Consider the following 21,930-nt stretch of genomic DNA (forward strand, 5'->3'; position numbering starts at 1 on the left):
GTAGGGCAAGTGCCTACAACTGTCAACAGGTGGCCTCTCTTCTCTCATTCCTGCACCCCATTCTGACCCAGTTAGGAGTTTGCCAGGGAAGAAGGAAAGAGTATCACAATTCATGCATGCTCAGAAGATATGTGAGAATTTAACAGCTGAAGTCTCTTAAGCTGCCATAACTTTCTCACAATTCTTAATACTGACCCACGTATATGAAGCTATATATATGCATATCCACAAACCAAATAAGCATTTTCTAACCCGTGACTATGAAGGGCTGTGTCTGTCTGGTTGCAATCTCAGTTCAGTCTCTCACTACGTAATGAATTAAGAGAGTCTTTAATTATATGATCACGTGATTTTTTTTTTCCATGGACCTATCTCAGTCAGCACACAGGTAAGACCTGCTCTAGCAATGAATCACAGCTAGGCAGCAAAGAAGATTGTTGTCTGCCTCACTGCTGAGGGAGGAAAATATGTAATGCAAAGACTGGCTTTCAGGCAGAGAGAAGGGATTGTCGGTTAAGTTGGATGTTGCCCTAAAGAACTACATTCTAACTACATCTCTATCAAAGACTTACTGTTTGATACCAGTCATATTAATTACAGTATTTAAAAGAAATGGATGCTGGCTGTCATTTCCAAGGTATCTTCTTCAATAAACTAATGGCAGGTTTGCAGAAGTGCTACAACACTGAAGTTAGTGTGAGCTTCTGAGTATGGCAAGGGGCCAATGAGGAAGCAGACAGATCTAGATTTTGGCCAGTCTATCTCAACATCATTATCTAATGCAGCCATAAAAACTCAAAATATTTAAGCTCCCCTAGCTGGCTACATTGAAAGACCTGCAGCTGACCTAAGACAGTATTGATCTAGCTTCTCTGAAGCACAGAGTACTGAGTATTTTGGGGATTCATCTACCCACTAACACCCAAGGCCATAACTAGAGACCTTCATACAGGTTTACAGCTAACAGAGCTCTTCCTTTAACTTAACCAGGAGCAAACTGCAGTTTAAGGACACGAAGAAACAGGCTTATGAAGGAATCCTACTAAGCAAACGAATTACTTACTCTGAAGGAGTATAAAATTTCGTAAACTTTTAACACTGCATGTCAGAAAAGAAAAATCACCAAAAAAACCCCAACCTTTAGGCTAAGGTTGTGCAACACTGAGATAAACCCTACAGTGAAAAAGCTAGAAGCAATTCATTGTCATTTATTCCCTGATTAGTATTTATACCATTTCCCAGTTGCGCTGGGGGAGGGACCTTTCCTGCTACGGCTTCAGCTATGGCATTTATTCTTGCTCATACCTGCTGGCTAGTGGAAAAAAAAAAAATCTGCACTATTTATAATGCTTCCTTGCTAATTTGAAAACTATTACAGTGACATATGCATTATAACTTTTAAAAATACTATTCTCAAGACCATGCATCATTTTTAAAGTTCACCTGGGTGTTAGAGAAAAGGAATTCTTCTGTAACCAGCCTTTCAGGTTTGGGCGTTCTCTATTTTCTCAGAGTCCACCAAAGACAGGTAGATCTTTTTTTCATTTCTTCCTGTATCTATGATGAAAAGTACCTAGAACCTTGCCAAAAGCCTCATGGTTAACTACCGCTACAGAATAGACTAACACATTTCAGAAGCCTGACTTCCTGATGCATCGTCCTCCAAAAACCCTGGCAGCTACAAATCAGTATCAAGCAACTAATTCTGGAATATGAAAACACAGAAGGTGATCCTTAAAAACACAGTATGTGAACAAGTTTAGGAAGTTACATAGTAGATTTCTATAGGCCTATTTAAATCTTAGTCCAAGTTAAACCTCTTTCTAGAACACACTTGAAAACAGTATTGTTTTTACTTTTTGGTTTTTCTTCTTTTAATAAATGGCACAGTGAAATTGGACAAGCAAAAATGCTCCTTTTTTCATTGTGTGTAGAGTTTTTCAGACTTTGTTTGGTGTTGTTTTTTTTTTAAGTATATCAAGCTATATATAAATATCAGGAAGCACCATTCTCTGTACTCTCAGGTAAAATATACAGGAATCCAATCTCTTATCAATACTAGCAAATATGCAAGCATTCTCTGCACCAGAACACAGATAATCCGGTACTATCACAGGGCATGTATCCACTCTAACCAAATCAATAAGATATTTGCAACAGAAGCTGAGGGAATTTTAAAATTGCAGACAGAGAAGTCATGCATACAGATATTCTTTCAAAACCATAGCATCTGCTATTGAGCTTAGCTGCATCTATTTGAAACTTTCTGACAGCACGAGAGACATTTAATACAAACTTTTCACCAAAAATATACTTGACAATAGGACATTTTTAAAACAAAGAAAAAATGTCAACTGAAGCAACCGTTTAAAAAATGTGCTTATCATTCAGCACAAATAATACACAAAGTATTTCCCTAAGCCAGAGTCTTTTTGGATACCGGTAGCATTGCGTCTGACCTCTTTGAAAAGGTAAAAAGCATACTAATTTTGTCACTGAATCCCAAGACAACATAAACTGCCAAGTCCCCTCTCAAATCTCTCAGCCCCCTCACTAACTGCAGTACTTAACTGTAGACCTCAATGCTCCCCACTTTCTTCTCACACTATGTTTCTCCTTTTATTCTGAAGGTTATTTATAATCAGAAGAAATAAATTCTGGTTCTTCACGCATTGGTTTTTTCCACTCTCTCTACTTCTACCGTTTCTATTTGTTCCAAGATTTAAAAAGTCAAATTTAAGATTTGGATCACTTGCATTGACCCACCACTAGCAGACTTCTGAATTAGCCATTATCTGTGTATTTCATCAGCATTGTGGCCTTCTGTTTAAATGTTGCTTTTATTGTTGCCACAATTAAAAAAGGAGAGAGGGATTGTTAGATTGCTTCAGTCTATTCACTGTGAATGGGTAAGGGTATATAAAAAGACAGGCAGATCAAAAACAATGTCTTTCTGGCTGGAATCCTCCCAAAATAAGCACTAATTCATTGCAAGTGTAACCATGCAGCTCCTCCAATCTTCTTTCCCTGGCTTCCTTTTCTTACTCTTCAGAGATGCAAATGTTTCCAACCTTACTTTAAACATACCTGATTTTACAGTAAAAATAGGACCACATAACGCACAACAAACAAATGAAAAAAAAAGAGCAAGTTATCTTTGACTGTGAAACACTAATAGTTCTACCGCTGATTTCATTTAAGAGACTTTTTCTGGTGTTTAAGTAGAGAAAGTTTAGGCTCCTAGCCATTTAGCAGATACAGCTGCAACTATTCAGTGGTCAGCAAGCCACTGAGAGAGTTTAACACCAGAACACTTTTAATCTCACCACTGACATATTAAGAACGCCTAGGAAGTTTCATGTTCCTATATATGACACACCTTATTAGCTAGAAAGTTTATACTATGCTGTCATCAAGAGAAATTTTAATAACGTCCTTTCACAAGCAAACCAGAAATTCAAGTAAACTAGGATTCTCTTGTTTGTTTAGTATTTATCCCCACCCAATTAAATAAAAACCCCCTATAAATAATAGTCTGAAGCCTACAAAACCACAAATACAGCACAAAACAAAAGATGTGAAATCATACTGAAACCACACTGAAATATAAGTTTTTGGCCCTAACATATGCTGTACAGTAAGAAATGTTTCATTTAGGAGTGCTGCAATTCCAAATGTAGAAATTCACACAAATACATCATCAGATCATAAGATTTTAAATTACTTCTGGCCATTGGGGGGGGGTGGGGGGGGTGGAGGGTAGTTTTCCCTACATGCAAATTTAGCTTCATGACCTGTTCTAAAAACAACTGAAATTTTACAGCTAAATGGTAACATGTAACTTTGAACTCCAAAACATAACAGACAAACTGCAGTTCAAGAACTGCAAAGTTAGTATTTTTTTAATGGAATAAAACATCAGATTTCACTTGCTGGTTTATATTCCCCACTTTTAAAATTTATTTAAATAGTAGACAACATATAGTAAGCATATAAATCTTTATAAAATTTGACATGTTTCAAAGAATAACTGAAAGCTAAGAATATTTTGAGTCTAGGAGTATTCATTATATACCTCACTGCTCTCTTTGTCAGAGCGGCATCACAGCAGCACAACGCCAATTATGCCTTGAAGAAAAATGTGTGGGACTGACTTAATATATATTAGAACTGCACATGACACAACTCAGGTCCTACTACTGGATTCAACAAGAAAAACTTCATCTAGGTGAGAGAACTGTCTTAGAGTCTCTGGCTTAAGTCTTAAAATCAAAGCAGAAAAGGAAAAAATATTCTGCATGAAAAACACTTCAAAAATAATAAATTTTAAAAGGGAATTATAACCAGAGCATCAAGTAGAAACTGAAGAAAGGTACATTTTACATCTCTGCTAGAATGACTGGCAATGAAAAGAATGACTATTAAAAAAAAACCTTCTTATAAACAGTTCATAGTTTTGCCCACAGTGTCAATTTGTGATGTTACCTACTTCCCCCAAGGTGTTTCAGTGCCCAAGGGCGAGGATGGGAACTAGAAGGAATATCATCCTAGTTCCAGGCCAAACACGAACAGTACAGGCCACAATAAATATCTAAAAATATGATCTGCAGTTACTATTAACTGCTGAGCTTTTATTCTTTTCCCATACAAATAATTTGCTCTAGTAATCATGAACAAGTGGCTCACAAACATCAGCAAGGTAATCTGCCCAGACATATCTCCGAAGTCAGGGACTGGAATCGTTATGAAAAACAAAGGCACATTTCAAAGGTGTTATTCGAAAAGCATTAAGACTAATAACTATTCATATGGGATGGAAGAAAATAATTATGAGAATATTGTACAAGAATCATGTAATGTTTTCGGGCACAGCATGAGTTACAGCAATTATATTCAAATACATTTGCCCCCTTCCTGTCTGAAGGACTGGAAGACATTCTTCCAAAAGGACTGTCTTGAACATTTAGTTCAAAGCCACACATCTAGATACATAACTAAGATGACAAAGATAGAAGTGAATATTGCCAATCACACAATTCTAAGATGTTTCCTTTATATGGCAAGCTAAGCTTCACTAGCTCCATGACTATCAGTGTTCAACTACACGAGATTATTCACATTTACCTATGATAGTTCTTCTTTCTTGGAATAACTAATTAGTTCATTAATTTGTAAGGCATCTCTAGAAAGATATGGAAACATTGTTGATGACTGACAACCAGTGGACATTCTCTGAAAGCTAGTATCAGAGTTCTGACTATTACGAGGTAAAGTCAAAAGAGCAGAACAACCCAGACACCAGGACCATTCTTTGCATTAGGGCAGAAAATGAAAATTATCTGATCAACAGAGGCGTTGATAACTGACCAGAGCAACATTCGGCACTCTTTCATACACCTAGGAAATGGAATTTTGAAGTGCAAAAGGAAAATAAAAATTAGGTAAGCAGTGTACCAAGAATAGGTTAAGTTTATCCCATTTATATGTATGGCTTCTGCTAGTGACATTTTGTTTTCTGTTTAGTGCTAAAGCTGAGCCACAAAATTCATATAAAAACATGAAGCAGGAAGTTTGTAAGATTTATAGAATGGCAGTTTTTATGCTACAGTAATTAAACCTATGAAACTCAACTACAGCTAAACAATACTTATATAGAACTTAGAACAAAGAAGTATTTTCTGCACCAAAGAAGATATAAACCTAAAGCTTCAGCCCTCCAGAGATACAAAAATAATCACACTTTAAAAAAAGCAACTTGGGAGAAAAATATCAATAAATCCCAATTTTACTATGTCAATCCTGGTGCTCTTAATTAATCTGACTTGTGCTCAGGTAAACTAAAAATGGTGCTACCAACAAGTGACTGGGTTCAGTTTATCTAATACTCAAGATGCAAGTATAATGAGTTAATAAAAATAAGTGATGAAACAGTATCACTGCAATTAAGATTTATTACTTCTAGAAGTATACACAAACAGGAGCTCTCACGTTCCTTTTCTGCGGTCCACCAGTGAATCTTTTCCCCAGATTTGAATTTTTGAATACCATCCAAGCACCAAGAAAAGGAGAATTTGCATTAGCTGTTCTTTTTTTTCCAGTTCTATTTTGTTCACCTCTGATTTCAGCTGATCTGACTAATAGCAACTTTCAGGAAGTAGCTAGATGTAAAATATTGTTTTCCTTGGGTCAAGGCAGCAACTGGACATCATGTCTCCCCTCGACATACCAGATCAGGGAAGTGGGATAGGGAGAAGGGGGGAAAAAATAAAATCAAAGTTCAAATATTGACTGCCTCTTATCCCAGTTCAGTCACCTATATTAAAGGAGTCCTTCAATAGCTTCCTCTAGATGCCAGAAATTGCAATTTATTTCATCTAATTCTATCTGATTCTATTCAAGGAAACCTACCTCCACCCCATCACATGCAAAAAATAGAAATCTGATGGTACCTTCCTTCAGCTACAGACAACATAAAATGATCCACATTTGCAGAAGAAAAATGAGGACAGTTATGTAGATTGATATGGCACACAAACTTATTGACAGGAAAGAAAGGCTATTCTCTACGGACTGAGAACTACTGAATAACATCTTCTGTTGAGAAAGCAAAGGACTTTTCTCTTTTGGTCTTTTCAGAGATGTTTCTGAATGCAGACATTACAAGATCTTTCTCTGCAGGCAGAATTTTCTAATACACTACTTTTCTTCAAAACATTTTACAACTAAATGGAGGAACGATGGACTACAAACACTCTTGTTAATCCATCTAAAGCCAAAGGATTTACAAACTAGACTGTAATATGACATCTTTTTACACTGCTAAGCTGCATTATAGGAAGATAATAATAAAAAAAATTTTAAAAACCCAAACAAACAACAAAACCAAAACACAAGAGCCACCTTTCTACCTTAAAATTAGTGATTGCTCATATTCAGAAATATTTTCCAGAAAACTACATTGGCATAGCAAGGGGAAGGATGGTGATCTGCCTACCTAGATAGGAAAGTAGATGTCTGTAAGTCATTCCATCAAGATAAAAGCCACACCTTTAAAATTATTTTTAAGAGACTATTTAGAGATTGATTTTGAAAAACTTTTACCCAGGTGACAATTTCCTTAATAATTTCCATTCAAAAGATCATACCTTTGCCAAGTATAAAATTAATCCTATTTCTATATTTAAAAGTTTCAGTAATCTGCAGCTGTCTTATCTATAGAGCAGTGGGTGAAACAAGACGGTTATCATGTTCATCCAGCTGAATTTAACAGTTTTGAACAGAAATTTTAATATCTCAATAACATTAGAATTAGTAGCCAAAACCCCCTTTGTTTTTACATTCAGTAACAGGAATGTTTTTTAGAGAGAGCTAGAACTATCAAATGATTTTCCTTTTAACAACCAGTATGCAAGAGGTTAATCTTTCACTAAACAACTCAGCAATGTCACTAGATGACTAGCAAATACACTAATAAATTTGTCATTTATAAACTCTAACTAAAATGCAACTAAAAGCAAGTACTAATACTAATCAGTGGATGATCAGTTGACTTTCTCCTTTCGCCATTCAATTTCACAGCTCCTAAGCAAACATATAGACATGATAATCAATTTCTTACTGAGGTGACTCCTTTCCATTTACAGGATCTGTATATTTGACTGTTGATTATAGGCAAGCTTTGGCAGGTTCCTGTGGCAAGCAAGCTTGGAGTTAGTTCAGTCCCGCCTTCAGAAAGGAGACTTATGAAGGACAAAAAGATTTAAATAAAAATGGAGAGGGGGAGGAAGGAAAGAGCAACAATATTAAAGCCACACAGGCATTCAATAAAAAATGACAGTCTCTAAAAAAAGAGTAAAATTATTATTTTTTAAGCTTTGCTAACCCCTGTGTACAGTCCATTCTGCTGCTCACAAGTCACTTCTACGAAAGTTAAATATATTAAAAGCTCCGTATATTACCTAAGCCATTTTTGACCCCACATTGCACACTGCTACTCAGAGGAACAGACACTACAGTTCAGAGTAAAACTTGGTTGTTGGAGGGCACAAAAGGGACAAGAGCTCTCTTCGATAGCTTAGATGCTGAGGTAATGCTGAATGAAAGCAGTGGACGCAAACAAATGAATCGTAGCTTCAGGCTGGAGTAATATCAGGTGCATCTCTACACCCCGAGGGCTCAACTCCTACACTTCTTAAGTCCCTCCCCCTGAAACAACCTCCTGCAGTTTCACTTAGAGATCAAGCAGAGAACAGGTACTTCTCTCTCAGCAGTGACAGCTACAGCTTACCAACAGTGATCACCTTGAAGGTTTCAGACATCTATGTATCTGGTAAGTACATTTCTTTAGAGCATTTTTTTCAAATAAAGTGTGTTCATATTAACATCTAAAAAGTAAATCAGAAGTGTTCATTTTTCAGCTCTCTCAAAAGCCTAGGTTACTCCTAGCAGGTGCATTTACTGCACCAGTTTAAGCTTTCAGCAGAAAGTTTCAACAGGAGAGGGAAATATTTTAGTTTGAGAAAAAACTAACTCTTGCAAGTTTTTACAATAATTAATTCTTGTTGGTGAACAGTGTTTTAAGCACCTTTTTTCATATGGGAAGTTAATGTATTGAAGTATGACAAAAAGCTGTATTGCTTAAAATTGCTACGTTTAGTCTGCCAACTATTCTTCATACAGTAGTGTCGGGTTAATCTGAAAAGCTTGTATGAAAATAAGGTACTCCAGTTTTGATTTATTATTTTTTCCAGCTTCTGGGAATTTAGCACAGAAAATTGGATTGTTTTGAGTTATCCTCTCTCTAGTCAATTAAAAGTGTATTAAGACATTGAATTATTAACTTAATATTTACAAAATTTTTTATTTCTTATCCACACTGCCTAATCAACTTACTTAGTCTCTGTTTCTGTACTTCCTCTTGCACGCACACACACACAGACACATGCGTGCCCTCACACACAAGCACGCAGTCCTCTTTGATCCGTACCTTCAACACACGCTTCCTTTCCAGTCCTTACCAACCCACTCCTCTCGCCCATGTTTCCTCCTAATTAACAAACAGTTGCGTTAAAATTTATCTTTCAGTTTAAAGGAACTGGAAGTTTAGAAGGGAGTGGTAGTTAATCACTGGAAAATCTCAGCTAGAATAAAACTCACAAATCTTGTTCTTGCAACACTCTAGGTAGGTGACAATGGCATGTCCTTGAGTTATGCAATAATGCCACATCACAATATTTTAATTATAGCATGTCCTTCAAAATGTTCCACCCCAGTAAGTACTCCTGGTCAGAGAGATCAACATCACCAAAAGGATACTGCAATAATAATGGAGTGTGCATGACAAACTGTTACGTAGTTTGCTAAAGCAGTGTCCTAAAAAGAAATATAATTACCATCCCTGCTTGTAATAAAAGACATTTTGAAATTTCCTCTTTGATCAACTGGGCATCTTAAACAATTTAGACTACTTAAAGACCTAAAAAACAACATGCACATATATATATATGTACATATATATGTGTGTGTGTATGTGTGTGTATGAATACATCTGTGAATACGTGTGTATATACTTATACCCACGTACATTTTTGTTTATGTATTTATACACACACATGCACACAATGTTAAACGATATTCTTGTTTTCTGAACGTGCTAATATGTTAAAGGCAAGGAGGTACCAACAACATACTTTCAAAAATAGAAGGAAAAAAACTTGCAGCTATCAGTCTCAGGTTGAAAAGGGCTACAGATTAGAAAGCAGCGAGGAAGTATACTATTGACAAGAAACAAACAACTAAGACAACCTCAAGTTTAACCAATATTATCTGAATAACTGTTTTCAATAAAAAAAATAAATAAATAATACTACTACAATTCAAAACTAGAAAAAGAAAATTTTAACACTATATAACTACCTGCATTTCTAAAATCAGGTATACAGGAAATAAATTCTCAATCTGAAAAAAAAAAAAGTCACATGAAAATTATCATCCTGCTACCGAAGAATTTTTTCCCACTTTTAAAGGATATCACACGTTATTGCATTCAAGTTTAAGGAAAAAGAAACTACTTATTTTGATTCTTCTTTCTAATACTAAATTTTAATTTTGGTAGCACAAAACATACATTGTACAACTGTAAGTAACTAACATTATTTATAAAGAGACAGTTTTAATTGGTTGCACCTATTTTAAACCACTAATGTCTTTTCCAGCTGTATGTGTGGGATCAAATAGTTTTAATTTTTTTTAATTATGAAATATGTACCTCTGCCAGATACTCCTGTGTTTTACTTAAGAGATTGGAAGAGAAATTATCCTTCTTGTCTGGGTTTAGAAATATTTTATTACTGGCATTTTTAAACCATGAGAAAAAAAGGGATTAAATAGTAAAAGAGAGAAACAGAACATCCATCTAGCTGACACTAGCCCAAGTTTACGAAAGGGTAAACACCCTTTAAAATAAGCTACTCGTTCTACACCTCTCAAGTCCGAGCGGCAGGTTCTGGGAGCACTACTGTCTGCAGGCTAAGCATGCCATCAAAAATTTAAAAAAAAAAAAAAAAAAAAAAAAAGCGCTGTTGTAATTCTCTCCCGTGGTACACATGCCAAAGAAGCTCCAACGCTCTAAACTTTTAAGATTAAAACTGCAACAATGCATTTTATCTTATTAAGAAACGATAGTTAATACTCTGTTGAACAGGAATAACTTGAATCAAAGCTAAATACCAAGTACAAAGTCGGGGGGGGGGGGGGGGGGGGAACAGGACACACAGGAATTTTCATTATTAAGCAAAGGAAAGCTAGCAGAACAAGAAAATCTAATTAACATCTCTTTATTATAAGTGCTGCACCTGAATGCAAATTCAGACTGTTATCATAAATGGTTCAACTAAGAATGCAATGAAGTTTTGACAACAATATCTTTTTTTCAAGAATAATTAGTACAAGTATTTCCAAGAAGATATAAAGAACAACAGGTACAAACTGACTTGACCAAGTCCATTACAAACTGTCCACGTTAGTTATTCATCATTAGTCAAAGATAAATGCAACAAGCTCACTTAAGGCAGAAAAAAAAAAAAACCCCAAACAAAAAACCCCAGTTCCCTATCTGGACCTCCCCTCCTATGCTTCAATATTTTATTTATGTAAAAGCATTAGTCTTAATCTTTCACAGGAATTCTAGCTGTCATTCTTTAAAATATTTTTTGAAACTATATGATTTTTTTGTAATTTATTGAATTATCATTTAAACCAGACTCCAATGACAAGACTTTATTTAACATGCTGCTGTATAATTCAATTTTTTTTTCATTGTTACAGTGTCAGTATCCAACTCAAACAATGAAAAAAGTTTTGCTAAAACCTTAAAAATAAAAGGCTATTTCTCTACACATTCCTTTTTCTTTCAGCTATTGCACATTTAATCACTTGTTAATTTTAAAAAAAAGCTTGATTGTTTTTTCTACTTAGAAAGCAGCTTTGCATTTTTCAGGGTACCTTCACAATTACTATTTTAACAAAATTAATATTTCTATGACATCAGAAACAACATTCAATACAATTTGCTAGAATTACTATACCTGATGAAACAAGCAGCAATTCTGTAGCTTTGCCTTCAGTTTTCATAACGTGTTGCATGTCATTGTCTATTAAATAACCTCTGATTTAGGAAATGCAAAACATCTCTCCTTTAACTAAAATCTCACAGCATGTAATTACCAGCAGTTCTTTTCATAAACTTAGTATTTTAATACTACTAATCCGAACTTGTATGCAAAAAGCTTTTTTTTTTTAAAAAAATAAAAATAAAAATGTCATGCTATCTAGTCACTCTTACAATTAGTATTCCTGTAGTTTCGGGTAACACAATAGATACAGTACGTGGTTTTGCAACAGTCATCATTTTGATAATGATGCTTATAGTTCATGATGAAATCATCAGTTTTTAGATCTCTGCCATAACACATCCTATAAAATCATGAGAACTTGACTCTGAGAGTTTCTCACGCCTTCAGAATCAGTGAACATAATGGAACAAGCTGATACAAGCCCTCCTGACTTATCTACTGAGCAAATCATTAGGCTGTATAAAGTATCCACAACCTTAGTTTTTCTGAAGAAAGGCAGATAGATCACTCCCCTATAAATCAATTACTGTCAGACACTTTTTTTACCCAAATTAATACACTTGTGTGTCTGTGTTAACTATAATGCAATATGTAAGGTGCTACACAGCAGAAGAATGTGAAATGTGTTTATCAAGCAGAAGATTCTATTAGTCAGATATTGCAGTACTCATTTCTCTTAATTGAATTAGGAAGAGGAAGAAAATTGGTGTGGTTTTATCCTTCGAGAGATTGGCCACTTTTGAGGTATCCATTGAGATTAGGCTGTTAGGAAATGCCATGCCAGTTAAAAGAGGGGGTTGGTCAGTCTCTGAAAGAGCCAAGTCAGCTACCCAAGTGCAACCAATCCACTCCACCCTCATTTCACCAAAGCAGGAAATTCCCTCCTCTCTCTCCCCAACCGGCCTGACAGGCTTGCCCCATAACCAGCTGCTGCCAGGACCTGCCTCTTCTCATCCTGCCCACCTCCGCTTCTCTCTCAACAGCTCCACCTAGATTTCTACTTTCATCTTCTGAATGAATGTTCCTTCAGTTTTCAAAGAAAACTCCTTCAAGCCAGTAGCAGCGGCAAGTGACTAGCACTGCTGAAAATTAGGCCACTTCTGTGACTACGTTGAGGTGTGGAAGGATGTCAAACTTGAATGTATGTCTATCTCAAATCTGGCATCTAGCATTTTTGTTTTGTTTTAAAAAACCCCACAACACACCCGTATGTAATATGAAGGGGAATACAGTTAAAAGAATGCATTACTTGGTATTTAGTTCCAATGTTCCACTACAGCTAATTTTAAACTTTGTGTTACAGTTCCTGCACTACCAGTTGCAAAAGTGTTGTTTTCCGGCACCCCCTCTTCCCTGAGACACCGCAGGAGTTGGCTTCCTCTCTTCACCTGGGAAGAAGGATTCTAGAAACCTGAAAAACTGGAAGCATCAAGAGGCTAAAACTGAGGAAAGCTAACCACAAGAAAGTTTTTATAAAGTACCATTACATTTAATTGTTTAAAGCAGAACAAAAATGAGTCTCCTCAAAGAACGTAAACCAAAGAAGCCTCATTACATCCCAAGACCACCAGGAAAGCCATTTAAGTACAAGTGCTTTCAGTGCCCCTTTACTTGCAATGAGAAATCCCATCTTTTTAACCATATGAAGTATGGCCTCTGCAAAAACTCAATTACTTTAGTATCAGAGCAGGATCGCATTATCAAGTGTCCAAAGACCAGTTCCTTGGAGTCCAAACAGATCAACCAGCTTGAATCTACAGTCAAACCAACTTCTTCCAAATCTGTCACAAATGGACTGTCAAATCTCGATTCAAAGCCTCAATATCCTTTTGCAAAAGAAGATGCCAAGGAGAACGTTGAATTACAAAACCAGGCAACAAACACAGCAATTCAAGGACAAAAACCTGCAATTCAGAAGGAATTAACCCCTGCCAGTACTACAGCAGAAAGTGCTATCAGCATGCAGCCTCTATTGGACAGCATTGTAAGACCCTCAGCTTTTGTTCCTGTAGGAGAACACAGAGATAGTAAAGGCCCAGAAAATAGTGAAGTATCTGAAATTATATCGCTCTCTAACAAAAGTTCACCCTTTCACACTAAGTCTGCATTTCATGCACCAAGTCACCCATGGAAAGCAGGTTCTACTTTCCTCCCAGAGTTTCCACATAAAGTTGCTCCCACAAAAGGCTTTGGTTCCATTTCACCTTACATGCAACCGATGATTCCTGAGTACTCACCCCATTTTTATGAGCATAGGCTAGCTATCTACACACCTTACTTGCTTCCAGGTAATTCAGAGTGTGAAAGCTCTGCTCTGTCTGTCTATGGCACACAAGATCAAAGACACTTTCTTCCCCACCCTGGGCCACTTCCAAAACCCATAAATCCATCAGCTTATGAACACTATCGATTGTTCCAACAGTATCATTCCACTCCTCCGATACCTTATGGATTTTGTAGGCCAACAGATCCTCCATTTTACAGATTTTCACATGTAGCTGGTATTAACAGAGATCAAAATTCTCATCTAATGGAAGAAACTACCTTGCTGTATCCAGCTTCTTTGAGCCCATCCCAACAATATCCTCTAAGTTCACATAAAAAACAAGCAGATTATGAAAAAGAAATTACATTATTGCATGCCAAAAGTCATTCCAAAGACGACCAAAATGAAAGAGAGAATGCTAAAATGAGCCCTCTTGCAGGAAGTGCTGCAACAGGCTCCCCCGGCAGACCTAGCCCAACCAACTTCACTCAGACAAGCCATGCATGCGAAGGCTTATTTGACCTTTCTAACAAGTCATCTTCCGCATCGCTTGGCAAGTATGATCAACCAGAAGAAAACTTCACAGCTTTCAGACCTGTGAGAAAAAGCACTGATCAACCAACTCTACTTCAAAGTGTGCAGACACAGCAAGATAGAGGAGAATCACCTACCAGGTAAAATAGTAAAATCACTTTGCAAATTCTTGTCAGATTTACTAGGGACACACAAAGATAGATGGACACATTTCATGCAATGCCCCCAAAATATATTTAAATTTACAGCATTGAGATAATTTGTTCTATGTTAACTGTGCAAAACACAGTACAACTCACAGTTGCTATAGTGAGTAGACCACTCATTTTCCTTAAGTATATCAGGTATTTCCAATACCATTACCATGCACGTGTCTGTACATTTCAGGAAATTATCTGTGTTACAGTGATGTATATGGTGAAAGGGACTTGGGGGAGTTAAAGAAGAAACAATAAAATTGTCAGACTTCTAGACAGATTTTTTTTTTCTTCCTGCTCACTTTCTCAGCCCCAATTTAAAAAAGCAACTGATAGTGAATTCTCTTTTCTCCTCATTTCTTTCAGCATTAATGTCACTGATGAAGATTCACACACACAGAACGAATGCCATAACAGTGAAGGCTCACTGTCCAACACGGAAGAAGACACAGGGATAGTTCCCCTTAATCTTTCAAAAAAGGCTGACACAAACACAGGACCTATTCATGAGCATGCATACAAAACCACATCCAAAACAGAAAGTCAGAACTTTCTGGAATTGCAAGACATGCCTCTCAACCTCTCAGTAAAAGATTCCTGTAACACAGTAAGCCTGAAAACATCATTCCACAGTCCATCTCACGATAATGGTGCTGCTACTTCTCCAAACACCAAAAACGAAACCTCTGGAGCAGATGCATGTAACCCCAAGAACCCTATTAACAGTGCCTGTGACAAATCTTCTTTTGCAGCTCCCTGTAATGAAGCTCAAGACTTAAGAATAATTGACAGCTGTGATGAACAGAAACAAACAGCAGCTGTAGCTCTCTGTCAGCTAGCTGCGTACAGCCCGAGCAAAGTTAGAATGGACAACGAAGGACAGAGTCCTCAGGACAGTAATGCTTCATGTACAGAAGCTACTCTTAATTCTTCTGATACTCAGGATACTCAGTGCAATCAAAAAGTAAAAGGACAAAAAAGGACAAATCAAAAAGAATCGGCAAAATCACAGCAAGGCACTAAAAGAGTAAGGCCAAATGACTGTAGCAGAGTCTTCACTTTAAGGAAGAGAACAAGAGTATCTTAATACTTCACATTCCAGTGAGTTTCTGGTCATAGAAGCCAGTTACCAGCAGCATCATAAAATTCCTACAAACCATCTCTTATTGGGTTTGGTCCATGACAAGATACATTCAATCTCTCCCATGTAAATAATGTTCATAATTTTATATTAATATTTTTAAGTAACTGAACTTTCCCTTGTATAAGCTCAGATTTTGATGAGTGAATTTTTGCATTCATTACTAAAGCCAAAGTATATTAGATGAATCTTTAAGGTTTTTTGCAATTGTATTAATGTAAAATAACTTTTACAACTTCTTTTCTTAAAAGATGCTTAAGCTCTAGAGATAATATTGTTCAGTAACATACTGTCATAGTCTTTTTCAGGCTTAATTTCACTTAATAGGGCTTTTTTGTCTTTTTTCTTTGAAAATCTTTTTATTTCACTGTGCAGTAGTTTGAATAAGCTTAAGATTAAACCTGCCTATTTAGAATTTACTGTAAAAACTGTTTTGTGTATGAATGCCCTTTGCCATTATGCCATAATACAGAACAACAGACCAAATTTTGTTACTCAGAGGCAGACGACAGTTTAAACAAACTGATCCAAACCTTGTATACGCAAGCTTTTCTTATGTTGACTAAGAACAAGACTCAAGTTAAACCAAAGAAAGCCTGCACTAATTTAACAAATGCAGTTTATGTTCACCTTTAACTGAACCACTGTGAAAACAATACTGAAAATTTGAAGATCTAAACAATTTAGATGCCTAGTCCTTTGAGGTTAGACAGACACTGGGCAACCTTCAAACTCCAAGCGTAAAAGGTTATTTATATAATTTATTTCACCTGAGGCAATCTCTCCTGGTGAAGGTGTTATTTCAGTATACATGTATCACTAATTATCAGTTTCAGTGTGCTTCTACATACATCCTAAAACTACCTTCTTCTTCTATAACTGTGTATATAAACTTGCAATTTTTCAAATAAATCTATGACCTGTACTTAAAATATATGGAAAGTCATTAATGAACACAAATACATTCATTACACTATCTGTAACACATATTTGGAAGAAAAATTAGCGACGAAATTGCTAGCTAAATTTTCAATTTACAAGTAGAATTTGGCATGGAATACCCATCAACTCTAAAAAAAGGAGGTTCCTTCAGTGAAGGAAGTTCATTATGCAGATTAATTCATCTGTACTTTAGCTCCCTATGACGAACCTCAGAGTTCCCTCTGCCTTAAAGCTTATCGAAACTTCTACAAAAGACAAGAATATCAATCTGAGTTTGAACAAAGAATATGTTATATATCCATATGGAATATGATAACAGAAAAAGTCCAATTAACTCAAATTACAACAGCAAGGCTGTAAGAGGAAAAAGAGCTTCTTTCTAGGCCAAGTTTAAAGCTTCAAGCTTAGGGATGTATGCTACCAAATCTGTAATTTCCAAACATGAAATTACGGAGTCTAGCATTGCCGCTGCTGTTTTTTAAACTACATGAAGTTATTTGCCTCACTAATCTCTGGAAGCAGAATGTTTCCTAGTTTCCCTTATCCATAATTTAAGAAGAATCTCATGTATCTCTTTTATTGTTAATTTGAATTTCTTTAAATCAATAAGGAAAAACCTTTTGGTGGTTTTTCATACAATTCAAGGATTAATTCTTCACCATCTCTATACAAATATTGTTCCTAAAAACAAGTTCCATTGATGAAGTCTACCTCATCTCCATTCCTCAAATTAAATAAAAACTAGGCAAAGGGAACCATGAAGGTTAACTACTCAAACAGCTCTCCATACCTTGATTAACTTGATTTCTGTCCTTCCTAACAGAAACCTTTCTAACTCAGTGTCCGTAAACAAATTATTGTAGGGCTCCAGTTCCTTTAGAATAACAAAGTCAGTCCTAATGCTTATCTAACTATTCTCTTGCTGGAAATTATACCTATTACCTATGGTCTTGTTCTGGTCACTGAAAATAGTTGTCAAAAGTATAGGTTTTCTTTTAAGAGGAAGAGTATAAGCTTTCAGCTTTGTCTTCCCTCAACCAAACAACCTTAGTTCCTTCAGTCTTTCCCCGTCAGTCTTATTTTCTGTTCTTCTCATGATTCCTGCTGCTTTAGGCTAGCTTTCTTTAAATAATCTTTTAAGTGTGATGTCCTAAGATGAGTACCCTATGCACATAATTTTAGTATCAAGTGAGATGGAAGGATTACCACACTGTTCATGACTTCTTTTTCACCATCTTGTTCTACTAAGATAAATAAAATTGCAGAATGATATGGGAGACCCACATGAACTTTTACATCCTTTCCTGTATAACTGCTGCCTAGAAGTGACTCCCTATGTCTTGAATTGTGTAGTTACTTATTCCTAACTAGGAATACTACTTTGCACTTGTCCTAATTTCTTAAATAATTTTGTAAAGGACAATTTGAACATAAGTCTGTCTTTCAAAGTACAACACAGTTCCTCTTAAGACCACTGTGTTAACTTTTCTTCCAACTTCCAGAATGCATTCCTTTGTCTTTCTCCAAATTACTATAATCAACTTTGAATTTCTACATTAATAGTGGATTGGATAACTTACATAAAGCAAAACTGAATAAGACAGACTTGCAAATTAAACTAGAATATACTGTATTTAGTATAATTATTTTTTCAAATTAATTTAAATGGAAAAGGTCCAATAAAGCACAAGGAAAAAAAAAAACAGAGAAGGGACAATGTCAAGTGTGCCATGGCTATTCTGCAGCCTATATCTGCTCAGCAATAATAAAGGTTTGACTCTGATGAAGATATAACATGATTTGTCATTACCAGTTATATTCTTCACTAGCTGCATCCCATTTTATGTCCAAGTCTTTCCAAATTATAACCCTACAAATTCAGACTACCTCTTTTTACTCATCCTTCACTCATACCATTCTGCCTTCTATATAACATGTTCTTGAGTATCAGATAACCAAAGAAGTTGCAGTTTAGTCAAGATAGTCTCCAGTTAGGTTTCTTACCCATCTTCTTCCATAATGACTGTTGGAATTCTTAGCACTGTTTTATTAAGAAACTTCTAATTCCTATAAAACTGTTTTTCCATAGATCTTTATGCCTAAGTCTTTCCCAGAAAGACTTTGCTGCCATGATTGTGTTCTCTCTTTCCCTTCCTCCCCTATCTTAGCTTTATATTCTTCCACCCCAGTAACAGAAGGCTACTTCGTATGCAATCTGACAAATTAAAAATTTGCATATAAACCTATGTATATTAAAATCACCTTCACAGGCAGCAATACATTTTCACTGCACCTCTGCAGAAAAAGAAGGGTGTGAAGGATACAACTATCATCCCCATTCTACCTACACAAAAACTAAACCTAAAACGTGAAGACAAATGGTTTCATAGCACAGGTCAAATCACTAGCAGAGTGAGGATTCACTCATGTCTTTTGCAGTCCTGTACAATATCAAACTTGCATGAAACTTCCAGTTTAGATTTAAAAAATTATATTAGATGAGGCTATCCTGATTCCTTGATAGAGGTGTACAGTTTCAGTTTTGTTAGAACTAAAATAGAGGCTTATGTTTGGATGACTTCCCATTCTTAAAGTTGTAGGGTTTTTAACTGTTTCATCTTTATCATACAAAGGCAAAAGTATTAGAAAAGGGAAACCAACTGAAGGCTAGCTGCACAAAAATTCTCACATGCAAAACAGATACCATACTGAACATGAACTCTTTTCAAGAAGACAGAATAATAAACTGTTATTAAATACCATATTTTACAGTTTCTTCTAGGACAAGTCAACAGATCTTCAAAATAGAAAAGATCTGGCAACCTAACTTACCAGTATGAAATACCAGTTTTGAATCATTTTTGAAAACTAGTGTTCAACTTCTCTGTTCAACACAGGAGTACCAAATGACATCAAAAGAACCATCTAGCTCAAGATATTGCTGTAAAAGTGCCCAATCCTGGATGTGTACTACTACAGTATCCCTTTGTCAATTCAACTCTGTTAAAAAATTGACCAAAAATCACAAAACAGAGAACTACTACTTTCACATTAATATCTCTGTATTTCAATGTACATTGATACATACAGAACACACAAAGAAACAATTCCTCTGCCCTGTTGTTTTTCCTTCCATCTTGATCTTTCAAAAACCAAAATTCAAAATTTTCAAATATTCAAAAATACAGTAAATTATTTACAGTTTACTAAGTTATGCAAAATTGGCCTCTGAAATTTAATCAGAAACAAACAGCATAAGCTACTAGCTTTAAAGAGCAACTTAGTCATCAATTATTTTATATATTCTATTTAAATAATGACACTGACACAATATACAGACATACAGAATTATTTTTATACAACTGTACACAGAAACATGGGAGGAAGAAAGAAGAAAACCCCAAGAAACTAATTTCATTTTGGAAAGAAAAATTTATTAAGTATAAAAAAGGCACGCCCAAGGCAATGCTTTTGACAGAAGTACCTTAAATATCCCCATAGGCATATTTTTTACTCTAGAATTCAATACTACAGTCATTATTCAGCACACTCACATCAGCAAATTCCAGCCTATTGCCACACATTCAAGCTCTAATACTATAAATTGTTAATTCGTGAACTTACTAACATTCAGCAACTACAACTCACCATCTGAAATTCGGGAAGGGAGTAACAATCCTCTTCTGCCTAATTCAGCCAGAGCCAGGCATCCACCATGCCATGCATTGTCTGTTTCCTGGAAACTAATTTTAGAACAAAGACAAGTTTTGTTAAGACTAGCCTTCCCTTTTCAGATTTCATTTTTCAGTGAATTCCTACCATTTTAAAAGACACATAATCCAAACCAGCATGTGTTTATTGTGTTATTAATTCTGTTAGACTTCTAAAATATAAGAATGACAAGTTGAACATGTTTTCTTTCCCATTTTGTGTAACATAAATACTGCTGTAAACATGATCAAATAAGCAAAAAACCTATTTATCAATATAAATGTAAACTCAATACAGAAGACTACAATACCTGGAACTCATCAAGAAAAGGAAAACTTTCTAGTACACTGGCAAAAGATGCACATTTACAGAACATACCCAAACAACCTAAGGAATTTAGTGCCAAACACAGTCCTTAACTAGCAAAAGAAGTTCAAGTGATAGTTTCCAATAAACGCATTATACGAGCTTATGTAGTAAGCAAACAGTGTTGTTTATCCACCTTTAAAAAACATAAACCAGAGCAACTTGCAGTGAATGCAAATATCAAAAATGGTACACAATTTTTGGTGGACTGGCAGATAAAGGAGTGAAAAGGGGAAAGGCTGCACGCTGCATGACTAAACATGCAAAAAGTTCATTTTGTATTAAACTAGGAATACGAATCTAAGAATAAAATGCTGAACAGACAAACTAGGTCATATCAAAGCTTCATCTCTCCCAGTATCCTGTCTCTGACATGGACCAATAGCAGATGCTTGGCCAAAGACGAAGCGTACAGGATCATTCCCTTATTAGCCTCCTCCTAGCTTTGGCAATCAGCAGTACGGAGACTTTCCAAGCCAGAGGTTGCAACCGGAATGTCATATTTAATAACCTCTGATGGGACTCTCTTCCATTAATTTGTATAATCCCTTTTTGAACTCCCTTTACACTTTTGGCTTCTATAACATCCTGTGGCAATGACTTCCACTGTTTAATTATAATTGCGTGAAAACGTACTTCCTGATGTTTCCCAGTTCTCACATTATGAGAATGAATGAATAGTAAACAATTACTTGCTTTCCCTCTTTCTTTCATATTTATGATTTTATATACCTCCACTATATCCCTCTGCTTTTTCTTTCCACTTGGAAGAATCCCCATCAGTTAAATCACTTTTCGGTGATTCAGCTTTGTTATCTCTTCCTTTCCTAATAATATCTAACATTCCACTTGCCTTCTTTTTTCTGACAGCTGCTGAGCACTCCGCTGACATTTTGACAGAACTATCACTGACTTCAAGATCTCTTTTCTGAGTAGTAATAACTGTTTTACAGCTAGGTGCATTTTTCCCAAAGTGCATTAGTTTGCATTCAGTAGATATTATATGAAATATGTTATTTACTCTCTAGTTACTTAACTTAGGCTTATATAATATTTTCTTTTCTGTCACCTTTAGTTTTCACTACATTAGCTAATTTTAAATCATCAAGTGATTTCCTCACACATTGTACACCTTTTTTC

General features: G+C 35.7%; 2 protein-coding genes across 4 annotated transcripts in view; one reads left to right on the forward strand and one right to left on the reverse strand.

Moving 5' to 3' along the window:
• The window catches only part of TBCD (tubulin folding cofactor D), a 131,570-nt gene that overhangs the window by 82,050 nt on the left and 27,590 nt on the right, over window positions 1-21,930 (reverse strand). For all 3 annotated transcript variants that reach the window (XM_069798914.1, XM_069798912.1, XM_069798913.1), the window contains exon 14: window positions 20,362-20,456. In XM_069798914.1, coding sequence (XP_069655015.1) covers window positions 20,362-20,456 — 95 coding nt within the window. The remainder of the gene's footprint in view (window positions 1-20,361; window positions 20,457-21,930) is intronic.
• ZNF750 (zinc finger protein 750) lies at window positions 8,219-16,712 on the forward strand. Its single transcript, XM_009929143.2, has 3 exons — window positions 8,219-8,329; window positions 12,937-14,573; window positions 14,997-16,712. The coding sequence occupies exons 2-3, from the start codon at window positions 13,147-13,149 to the stop codon at window positions 15,715-15,717; spliced, it is 2,148 nt and encodes a 715-aa protein (XP_009927445.1). The 5' UTR covers window positions 8,219-8,329; window positions 12,937-13,146; the 3' UTR covers window positions 15,718-16,712.

Source organism: Haliaeetus albicilla, chromosome 12, assembly GCF_947461875.1.
Source record: "Haliaeetus albicilla chromosome 12, bHalAlb1.1, whole genome shotgun sequence".
NCBI classification, from domain to species: domain Eukaryota; kingdom Metazoa; phylum Chordata; class Aves; order Accipitriformes; family Accipitridae; genus Haliaeetus; species Haliaeetus albicilla.